Below are 12,353 nucleotides of genomic sequence, written 5' to 3' on the forward strand. Positions count from 1 at the left end.
ATTAAGACAAAAGAGACTTTTCCATGCTTTCATGGAGATTATAGTACAGAAACAGACATTTGTGATCATTATGTCCATTTTACAATTGAAGAACCATATTTGTAGATTACCAGTGACTTGCTTAAGGCCATTCAACTAGTAAGGAACCGGGTCTATCTGCCTCTGGAACCTACGTTAATCTAACAACTGAATAAAGAATTGAACATATTGTAAAGGTAGCGGCAGAACCATTCAAAGTCCCCAGCATGTTCCAGTTGACCCAAACTGAAGGCAGAAAAACATCCATGGTCATTCCAGGGTCAAGCATTGCAGAGTCTCTTGAGAACTTTATGTTGTTTCAAAACACACACTCCAAAGTAGTCTTCCATGTCAATGGATCTCAAGGTACATAGGCAGCTGAGCCCACAGAGACAAGCAGCTATGAGCCCTAAAGCACACATCCCTCCATGTAAAGAGCTGTCACCAGGACTGCTTCCTTCTAACACCTTCAGGAACACTTCCACCCAGTGTCATCCACCTCTTAACCACATGGAAAGAACTGCCTCTTCTGTTTTTCCTCCACCAAAAAAAGTTCCTTGGAACTCATCCCTCACAACCTCATAAATGCCAACATCCCTTTTTCAGAGTATCATTGCTTCTCCACCTCAGATTTCCATGCAGACAATAAAAAGGCCAACTATGCAGAGCTGAAACGTGCATGGTTTGACTGGAATGAGTCACTAAACAAATAATCCTTCTTAGTATTCACATGTTTTTGACATAAAGTAACCGTATTTCTGACACATTCTGCTTGGTATAGGAAAGCAGTTCTTGCATTCCTTTAAAATAATGTTGTGAACTGATTAACACTGAATCCCCATCAGAGAGAAGGAAGCAAACAAGTCCTAACATTGCTTTGAGGGAATTCCTTCGGTCAAAATTATTAAATATGGTCAGAATTCATCAAAGACAATGTCCACATCTCTCTGAACTAATAAGAAAACAGCATTAAGTAGAAACTAAGTGGCTCATTTCATGAGTGGAAGTGTTTTATTGGTTTAAAAATATTTAACTGCCCCTACCCTCTGCCTGACTCTAACCTCTACCCACCCTAAACACCCATTGAGCCAAAGGAAATTATTTTCCAGCCTTTCTTCTCCATCTGAAACATCCTTGGATGCCACACCTTACTTGTCTGAGATGCACAAGTGAGTGAGAAGGGAACAGGGCTCCACCAGCAGCCTGGAAGCAGAATTCCAAGGCCAACAGAATCCTCTCACTTTTTTATTTCAATTCTAACTTCTCAATCAAGTCAATAAATACAGAAAAGGTTTGGATTTGGGTCATGGCACTGTAAGACTTAGCCTGCTGCAGGAAAGTTCTTTAACTTCATTGCAAAGTCTCAAAATGATCTTGAGCTACAGGCTCAAAAAAATTGATAATGGTGGCCCAAAAGGGACCCATGGTGGCCGGCTGAAGATGCGGTGATCCTTTCCTATCCAGAGCAATGATGCTGAGTGGGTGGAGGGGTGCCAGCCGGCTGGCTTCTGGATAGGCGTCCTCGTCAGGGGCGGTAGGCTGCGAAGTCTCTTGCTGGAGCGTAGGGTTGGTAGTGCCTGCGGGTGGGCCCTGGCCTCCGGGGAGTCATGTTCATGTAGTCACTCTGATGGAGCCTGGTCCTTTCACGCTTCATCTGCAGAAAAGAGAAGCATCAACATGGAAGGACACAGAGGGGATGTCATGGGAGGAGCCTGAGACTTTGCGGACAACTACTCAAAACGTCAACCATCAGCTGATGCAGGAACATCAGCATTTCTTGAGCACCTTGGACTTGGATAATATCTAATCAAACCCAATCCTGGCTCTTCTAAATTAAGAAGAAAAATCTCAAAGGATTTATTTTAAATAAATGTGTCCATGTCACTCAGTGCTGTCATTTGACCTGAATTCCAAAAACATATCCAATTAACATATTCATTATTGATATTTAAATATATTTGAAAACCCATTGAAATCTTTTTACATTAGTCATTTGCTTAACAAGCTATTTTCCCATAATTAACCAAAAAAGGACTTTCAACTCCTCCAGAGTCTGAAATAACCATCAATTCATAACAGCAGAGTCCAAATCAATGGATATTTTCAGCTCAGGGCAACTAGCTATGCTTCTATTCCCTTATATGCATGTATTTCCATCTAAAGAAGTGTTGCCCATCTCTAGTCTGTGGGCTCAGCTCCTCAAGATGAATTCCTATCAGGGTTGGGGAAAAAGGAATGATTCTCACCATGAAACAAGAGTTACACTTACCGTGAATCTGGGCAAAAATTTTATCTAAGGTTAGGAGCATCATTTCCATATTGATCTGATGGTAAAGTTACACTTTTTAAAAAAATACCCATAAAAATTCTATAATTTGAAAACTATCTGTATTTCTAGATTCGGAATTCTCTATTATGGAAAAAAATGCCTATTTCTGGGCATATAGGCCTGACACATAAGTATATACACTGGACATGAATGACAAGCTGAAAAAATAAATGAGTGAACTTCAGTCCATGTACCCCTACATGATCCCTTTACAACTTCCTTGTCAAAGGGGAAGAAGATGCTAAAGAAAGATTTGAAAATCCCTAAGCTCCCTATACTAAATGCAACTAACATGTTTTCAGTCTTCATCTTCTTAAACTCTCTATGCCAGTCTACACAGTCAGCTCTTTCTATCCACAGATGTTTCATCAATAGACTCAACTAACCACAAATAGAAAATGGTCCAAAATATTTTTGTTGTCATTATTTCTTGACCAGTACAATGGTTTGATATTGTATTAGGTATTATAAATCTAGAGGTGATTGGAAGTATACAAGAAAAGGTGCATACATTATATGAAATACTACATCGTTTTCTATAAGGGACCTGAGCATCTGTGCATTCTGATGTTTCAGGGGGTCTTGGAACCAAGAATGACTGTGTTATTAATAATGCTTTTCGTTTTGCAGTACTCTTCCTCTTTGTCGTCTCTGACATCCTGGTTTTCATCCTGCCTCTCTAGTCACTCCTTCCATGCTCCTTTTGCAAGCTCACCTTTCTCTAGCCATTTAATGTTAGAATTTCTTACTGCTTTCTCGTCAGCCTTCTCTACTCTCTCCATCCTTTTTCTGTTGCCAATCTCATCCACATTGTCAGTTTCAATTGCCACTTATTCATCTGAATTGGGTTTTTTGTGGTGTTGTTGTTGTTGTTGTTGTTGTTGTTGTTGTTGTTTTGTGTGGCACTAGGGATTAAACCCAGAGGCATTCTACCTCAGAGCTACACTCACCAGCCCTTTTAATTTTTTATTTGAAAACAAGGTCTCACTAGTTTGCTGAGAGTCTCACTATGTTGCTGAGGCTGTCTTCAAACTTACAATCCCCCTTTCTCAGCCTCCAAGTACTGGTATTATCGTCATGGGACACCATACCTGGCCTGAATTCTTGTCTTGGGACTAGAGCTCAAGGGAACTTTAAACTCGACATGCCCAAAATGAAACTCAAGATCTTCCCCCAAATTCTGTTTTTCTCCCTGGGTTTCTCCTATTAGCAGGTGATACTGCCTTATATGCAGTTATCCAAGACATACCCCCTAGACCTCATTCTTAACATCTTGAGCTCCTATAACCCAGGTAGCATTTGGCAAAGTACAAAGATATTTTTTTATGCTACTGGCATCCAGTAAGTAAAGACCAGAGGTGCTGCTGAACATCCTACTGTGCACAGGACATCCCCTACGACAGTGAATTATCTAGCCCCAAACATCAGTAATGCCAAGCCTGAGAAATTGTGACCTAAAGAATCTGATCATAAAAATAGAATGACAAGAAAGCAATGGGCATGAAATATGAATTAGAATGAATATTGTTTGATGGCTTGACTCCTCCTTGCTCAAACCAAAGATGATTAGTGACTCGAGCCTAGATGACTATACATATGGTGTTCCATTCATAAATGTAAAGCAAGATGGTAGGAGTAGATTTGAAAGAGGTTATAAATTCAGCATTGGTCATTTTGGATTTGAGATGAGGGGTGGGTTATCCACCTAAAACTAGGAAGAAAAAAGAGCATTATATAAACACATTTGGTGGATTCATTAAATATAAAATCTCATGAAAACCAAGCATGTGGGTCATGTTGCTCTTCAAATATCTTTGTTCTACATCCTTACTGTAAATAAAAGGTGAACTCTCTCAGGCATATAATTACCTCAAGACAGTAGTGGGGCCAAGGAAATGTTGGCCCCCAAATAAGTATAGAAGGCTGACAATGATGCCCTGGGAGACATGTTTAGAACTTACTCCAACCCTGAGGAATCCTTTTGCCAAATTCCACGCGATCATTCATGCCTCTGGATGCCCAAGCAACTAGACATGGTAGAGATGTCTTGATTCTGAAGTACTCCAAGTTATACACAAAGATAATTAAAATCTACATTCATTTCCCATGCCTACCCTTAAACTGTTACTGGATGGTGGCTTCAGTTAGTATCACCTGACTCTAAACACAACAGTGGGATGGAAATGACACACCTGTTGCAGGAAAACTACCCAGAGCCCAGTGCCCAGCACATCCAGCATAAGCACATGTGTGTGTGGAGCACCCACCTTGCATGACTGTGTGTCTGAGTCATCTATTCCATCCTGTCCCCAGCCAATGCCTGATAAGGATGTGTGACTTCGGGACCACTCCTCCTCTGCCCTTCCTCCACCTCTGCCATAACCACTTGTTTCCTGGGAGCATCAGCAACATACAGCACATACACAAAATAACCTACTGAAGCAGGCTTCAAGAATCTACTGGGATTAAAGAAAGATATTATCTGTCCATACATTGTCCACATCCCCCACGTTGTGTTCTATAGTAAGGAAAACTACGTTCTTTTTTTTTTTTTTTTTCAGGTCTGGGGATGGAACCCAGGGGCATTTGACCTCCAAGATACAGCCCCTGCCCTGTTTTTTATTCTTTATTTTGAAACATGTCTCACTAAGTTGCAGAGGGCTTCACTAAGTAACTGAGGCTGTCCACGAACCATGATCCTACAGTCTCAGCCTCCCGAATGCTGGGATTACAAGCATGTGCCACCACGCCTGGCTAGGAAGACTACATTCTTTAAAATGCTGCTTTAGACTAGGAAAGGGAACAAGTATAACATTTTAGCTGAGTGAGTGGACAACTGAGTAAGATTGGCAGGTACGGGCCTACGGCTGCCTGATCAATGAAACTGTTTATTTGCTCAGATGCCAACATCAGGCCAAGAGCTGAGATGCAATTTGTAGCTGCTCCCAAAAGCTCAGCTTAGAACTACCTACATAGCATACCACAGGCCCTCGGAAAGTTCTGGAAAGTAGTAATTTACATCAAGGCACACCACAGCCCAGCCCAAAAGAGGATCCCAGAAAATTACCCAGGATGTGGCTAAACTCCAGAGATCCCTAATGACCTAGATGCCTAGCTCATCAAGGTGCTTGTTGCTCAAACAATAGCAGCAGGAAAAGACAAGCACCAGACAAAAATTCAGTGTTATTCTATGGAATATAGTTGTTTAGTTTTACACTTTTGGTCAAATAATTTTTTAAAACTAGCCAGGTGTGGTTGCACACATCTGTAATCCTAGTACTTGAGAGGCTGAGACAGGAGGATTGCAGGTTTGATGACAGCCTCAGCAATTTAGTGAAGCTGTTTCAAAATTAAAAATAAAATAAAATAGGCCTGGGGGTGTAGTTCAGAGGTAGAATGCCCCTGGGTCCAATCCTCAGCACCACAAAATAAAAAAGAAGAAGAAAAATTTAAAATTTCAGTTTGAGGAGCAAATAAAGGGTGTTCTTATTGGATAACCTGATTTGACTACCAGAGGCCACAGTAACAAGACACGTAAAACACTGGGACTGGACACGTAAAATCCAGTTCCTAGGGGATTCTTGAAATAGAATAAGACAAAAATAAGTTTTCTCCAGATAAACCAGATCAGCCTCACTGGGAACTAGGGTGCCGCCACAGAAAAAACTTATAGCATCTATGCTGTGTCTGAATTGAAAGTGAATTATTTAAACTCACAGAAAGTAAGAAGCTGTTTTAGTCCTTTTAGGAGATTCCAGGCACTCAGCAAATTAGTGCCTCAATTTAACAACTGACATCCTATGCACGTTTACATGTTTGAAGTAACAAGCAGTACCTTTTGGTCACTTGGAGTTAAAGCAGTTCCCAGAAGTACTTCCGACAGGGATAGTAAATAACTTGACCTAGGTGAGCATGTCACCGGGAACACCTTTCCTGGAGGGCACCCGAAGGTCCATTGCACCTGGCCTTTAAGTTAGATTCCCAATGAGAGGATTAGAAAGCCATATAGCAGGCATAAAAGTTGATGTATACTAGAAAAAACGAGAAGGATTCTAAAAATTCCAAAATCATTGGCAACCACCAAAGCGGATCAAGGCTGGAAGGTACCAGGATGAAGACCCCAAGATCTAGAAAGATTAAAATACTCAACAAACATCAGAGGCACAATGTAGGCAATATTTTACTATACCAAAGCCCTCTCCCCCCATCAGGATTGGGCAATTTGCAGAAGGCAAGCCCAGCCAATTCCCAGAGTGATGTCGAGTATAAAGAATTCTCAGGAACAAGCAGCAACTTTGTTCCCTGCCCAGCAGAAGGTACAGCTTAGGCAATAGGTAGTTTGAAAATGTCCATCCACCCTCTAGGAGCTTCGGAACTGCTAGGAACATGTGCAGAATGATCAGTAGGCAAACCTGGGCAATAAGCCAACAAGAGTTCAAAAGGCTCTACAGCTGGATGAAGACGGCAGTCCCCGCTCCGAGGCTATAGTAAACGGGATGGCTTCCAGGAATCACTGGCCATCTATGGCTTAATTAACTATATGCATACAAGATGAGATACGATCTTCAAGACTCGATGGGATTTGGAAGCAAATACTACCGGTACACACACTGCAGTCCTGTTCCGACTTATTTAAGTTTTTTGTTTTTTTTTTTTTTTTGTGGTACTGGGGTTCCTGGAAGCCCTTCTACCTCCGGGCTACACTCCCAGACCTATTTTTACATTTTTTAAATTGGAAACAGGGTCTCCTAAGCCAGCGCGCACGGCTAGCTTCGAACCTGCGTGATCCTCCTGTCTCTGCCTCCCAAGCGCGGGGATTACAAGTGTGCGCCACCACGCCCGGCTATTTAAGTTCTTAATTTGGCCTCTGTGAGGGTTATCCATTTATCAATTCATTAAATACTAAATTTACTTAATACTAGATGGACTGTGAATAACAAAATAAATAGTCCTTTATCCTAGAGAAGCATACATTTCTCATTGAATAAATGACTCATAAAGGCACCTAACATCTAGAAAAAAATTCAAAGACAACATAGAACCAATACATGAGTTTTTCTTTATCACACTGTGTGCAAGAAGAATGTGTCTAAGGAAAGGCTATTGCTAAGAAGGTCCCTTCTTAACAGGTGATACATTCATTAAGCATGTTCAAATCTGGCTAGAAAGTCAACATGGAAGAAGATAAAGAAAAATATAGCAAGTTTATTGCCTAAGCATTTGCAAAAATTGGTTCACTGCAATTCAGTGGTGAGAGCTCACAAAAGTCTAGCTCCCATTAAAGTTTCATAATGACAGCGCCATACTGGCCTCACACAATTCATCTGCTTCAGAGGAGACAAAAATATGACTCAGATAAACAGACCTAGGTTCTTCTAGGTTTGAGTACACAATTTCAGCAGCCTAGTTTCTCATGATTTCTAACCCTGCAGTAAAGTTCTTCATTGGGTTCAGTTGACTAGCTTCCTGAGTTGCCTAAACTTTTGTGCCTAGGTAGGTATTAAACTTGTTTTATGTGTCATAATTATATTGCAAAATGGGAAGAAGAAAAAAAGTAACAGCCTCTAATCCCCCACCCTGGTTTTCCCATTTAGCTTTTTATTCTGCCTGGCCACCTACTCAGTTCCTTCTGGAAAATAGAACTCACATCAGATAAAAGAAAAGTTACATAAAAGCAGTATTGCTTCTCTTACCCAGAAACAACAAAGGAGCATTGTTGCTAGCAAGCTATAGGAACCCAGGACTCCACTAAGCACCACCATGGTCCAAAAGGGCTTCGAAGACTTAGGAGGCAGGACAGCAGGACAATGATTGGTCTCTGAAAAACAGAAGAGAGTAGATTAAATGATACAGGAACAACAATTGAGTACATTTCCTTCCTCCTAAACATCAGAGAAGAACGTGAAGTAGATTAAAATACTGAAAATATCACTAGAATTTGATCTTTGGGACTTATCCAACCCCATCACTGGCCATAACCTGGTCAGTTTTCAAGACTGAAGCTGAAAACCATGACTTCAGGATGACACGATGCTACAGTTGCATTCATCTGACTTTGTTGAATCCATCATAGAATTCAACATGGTGACTTCCAGGGTAGTTAACTCTACCCTCTGTCTATCCCTACCAAAAGACAGTCTATCTAGACCCTAAACTACATCCTTGGAGTAAATAAAATGATATACATGTTGTCAAACCTTAAGAAAATTGTCATCTTAGTATGACAGAACTCTGGACTGTTAATCAGAAAATAAATATCTAGCTCTAACATAAACCAATTATATGATGATGGGCAAGTTGCTTTATATCACTGGGTATCAGAAATGAGATGAGAGTTGGGCATGGTGGCACATGCTTGTAATCCCAGCATTTGGGAGGCTGAGACAGGAGGATCCCAGTTCGAGGACAGCCTTAGCTACTTAGTGAGGCTCTTTGCACCTTAGTGAGACCCTATTTCAAAATAAAGATAAGAAAACCAGGCTGGAGATGTAGCTCGGAGATAGAATGCCCCTGGATTCCATCCCCAGTACCACAAGAAAAAGAAAAAAAAAAAAAGAAAAGAAAAAAGGAAAAGGAAAAAAAAGAAAAGAAAAGGAGATGAGAATGAACCTATAAAACTCTACTCAAAACCAGAGAAAAATTAGAACTAGAGAGAATACAAAAACCCTCTCTAATTCATTAAATTTTAATCCTGGCTACACATTAGTAATACCTGAGGAAATCTGAAAATATAATGCCCAACATCCCTTCCTCAACCTATATCAATTACATCAGAATCTCAAAGTTGGGCCAAGACATTAATTTTTTAAAAATTACCCAGATTTATAATATGCAACAGAACTGAAAATTACTGAATCTAGGACCACTAGTGTTCTTTCCAGTTGTAATATAAATGGTAGACTACATGTGTACTGTGTACGCGTATATATGAAATACTGTTCTAAAGTAGTATACATCTATTTTTAAAGATGTATAATTCATTTAATTTAGAATATATTTGTTTCTGACTTGACTCATTTTACATAGTTTTTGTCTGTTGAATTTAATTACCAGCACTTTCTTTCTTAAATATTTCTTCAGGAACATATTATTTATATAGGAAAATAATTTGCTCTTCTCTTCCAAAATAGCATTTTTTAAACTTGACTCAACCAAACTCTCATCCCTTACTCTCCCACTCTATATCAATGGGGAAAAGCAGAGATACTTAAAATATAACCTTGAATCTTTTCTAAAGTAAAAGAAAAATGTTTAAAACATGCTTTATTTTTATTAGTGCGAGGTGACTTGTGTCTCCTCCAGCCTGGCCACTGAGCATGACCCGGTGTCGAGGACTGCAGCTGAAAGCTCCTCTTTTAGGGCGGTGCAAGGGCAGAGTGCCACGTTACCTTTCACATGGATGATGGTTCCATTGCTCTTCTCATTGTCCAGGTAAGGGGGAGGATACATGACCTCAATTTTGCAGAAGTAAATGTCTGTTTGATCAACGTTCAGGTTCCGGAGGTAGAAAGTCACAGTTTCGTTGCTCAGTTTCCCGTCACAGTTGAACCCTGTATTTGAGTGAAACTGCAGCTGATGGGAGAAATTCCCATTCACAACACACACTTCCACAGCACTGTCCAGTCCTTTGTAAAGGGATGCCCGGAACTCCTTTGAGAAGAGGTTGTAGGCATACTTGCAGCTAAGGTTGACCGCGTTGTTGTACACCACAAGCATGGGTGACTGCTTTACCAAAATCTTGTTTCCTATGGGGAGAAAATTATTTGCTTAGAATGGGAGCATAAAATACTTTTCTTTCCTGAAATCAAGATGCATTAATTAACCAAAAGAACAGAACTCCAGCAAAGGCTTTCTCTTGGCAAATGAAGATGCAGGAGCTCTTGGAATAATAATTATGACTAGAGCTTTGGAGTTTACATTTTGATAATGTTTTCATCCTCCTTTGAACAGAACAATAGAGCATGTTTTCACCTGGAAGGCAAAATGTGGCCTTTGGTTGGCCTTGACGACCACAGCTACGCACTCAGAATTTTTGAATCTGTACTGAGATTCCTAAGATGTTAATCATGCATTGGGCTGATTTTGTGATTAAGTGATACATTTGGAAGTAGCTCTAAAGCCTGACACAATTTTTAAATTGAACAGGTTTTTGCAAAGGAATTTAAAAACTTTGAAACATTTTAACTTTGTTTATTGACCATTCCAAGAGTATGATAAAGAGATAAGAAAAAATAACCAAAAATTTGCTTTAATTTATCTTCCATAACAAATTCAGAGAACAGCCTCTTCAAAAAATTGCATACTTGTTCCCTTAATAACATATTATGTTAGCTGGTCTTGGTGGCGCACACTTGTAATCCCAGTACTTGGTAGGCTAAGACAAGAGGATCACAGGTTCATGGCCAGACTCAGCAACTTAGTGAGACTCCCAGCAACCTAGCAAGCCCCTGTTTCAAAACATAAATTAAAGCCAGGCATATTGGTGCATGCTTATAATCCCAGTACTTGGGAGGCTGAGACAGGAGGATCAAAGATTCAAGGACAACCTCAGCAACTAGTGAGACTTTTGTCAACCTAGCGAGATTCTATTTTAAAATAAAAATAAAATAGGGCTGGGGATGTAGCATGCCCCTGGGGCTCAACCCCTGGTAACACACACACACACACACACACACACACACACACACACACACACACACTATATATATATATATTTACCACCCCCATTCTTCCCTCCCTCCAACTTCCAGCAACCACGACTCTACTTTCTGTGTTTAGGTGTTTGCCTGTTCAGGACTTCATATAAACGGACTCCTACAGTATGTCACATTTTGTAATGGGCTTCTTTCACTTAGCATCAGGTTAGGCGTTTGTATTTTTCCCTACTGAGATCTCTGGAAACTACCTCCATTGCTATTCGTTTTTATTTTTCCCTGAAGTACTGAGGATTGAACCCAGGGGCATTCTACCTCTGAGCTACACCCCCAGCCCTATTTTTTATTACTTATTTTGAAAGAGTCTCTCACTAAGTTGCAGAGGGACTCACTAAATAGCGAAGTAGCTGAGGCTGGGCATGAACCTGCCTTCCTCCTGTCTCAGCCTCCCAAGTGCTGGGATTACAAGCATGTGCCACCATACTCAGATGTATTCTGTCTTAATGGGCATTCAAATTTATTCTGATCTCCCTTCTAGAAGGAAAAAGATGAGAAGAGGGCTTCTTGGTGGGGATAAAGAGGGAGTGTGGGCAGGGAAACTGAGTGAGGCTGGAAAGCAACCCCAGATGGTTACCCAGTTTGGCTCCCTCCTGCAGCACCTGCAAAGAGGTGGAGAGAGGGAGGGAGGAGAAGCCTCAGCATCCTGGCTCTAGTAGTTTGCTTAGTTGTGTCTTATCTAATTCAGGGTGTGACATCTTCCCAAGGCATACATGGAAAATAAAAATTGATTTCCCCAAAATGAATTCCTTGGGCAGCTCAGAGTCTGCTGGGGAAGATGTATAAATAGACAGCTAGTTTTTAAACAGTGGCATGGTGATCTGCAGTTTCTGGGGGTAACTAGGGAACCAGCAAAGGTTCCCTAGAGAGGATGACTACTGGCCTGAGATGTGAACAAGGATGCACACATTGATTGACTTTTTATTTTTAACCAAGGAAGTGGGTCTGGCTAAGATACACGTTGGCATTGGGGTTGGGGCAAGGTGGAAGAGTGTGTACTGATGAGATGAATTATGGGAATGTGGGAAGGATAAGGCAAAGAGGTTAAGAGAGCAGCCTAGACAAAGGAGAGAAGCAGGTGAGAAAGGGGACGCTAGGCATGGAGAATTATAGCTACCACCATTTTGCTGGATCGGGAGTTGTAAAAGACAAGATTAACAAAGCAAGCATAGTTCAGTGTTAGAGAGCTCAGGCTCTCTCCTGTTGGTCATGGGATCTGACTGAAGGCTTCTAGGTGGAGAAGTGGATTATGACTTTTCATTTTCTATAGCTCCCTTTAGCAAAGATGAGGAAGG

General features: G+C 40.8%; 1 protein-coding gene across 1 annotated transcript in view; it reads right to left on the reverse strand.

Moving 5' to 3' along the window:
- Positions 1–1,543: 1,543 nt before the first annotated feature.
- CD28 (CD28 molecule) overlaps positions 1,544–12,353 on the reverse strand; it is a gene marked incomplete at both ends in the record, with an annotated part of 29,786 nt that continues 18,976 nt past the window's right edge. Inside the window, 3 exons of the mRNA XM_080689013.1 lie at positions 1,544–1,672; positions 8,041–8,165; positions 9,736–10,092. Of these exons, the coding sequence (XP_080545139.1) occupies positions 1,544–1,672; positions 8,041–8,165; positions 9,736–10,092 (611 nt within the window). The remainder of the gene's footprint in view (positions 1,673–8,040; positions 8,166–9,735; positions 10,093–12,353) is intronic.

This window comes from Muscardinus avellanarius (genome assembly GCF_963383645.1).
Source record: "Muscardinus avellanarius genome assembly, chromosome: 2".
Lineage (NCBI taxonomy): Eukaryota > Metazoa > Chordata > Mammalia > Rodentia > Gliridae > Muscardinus > Muscardinus avellanarius.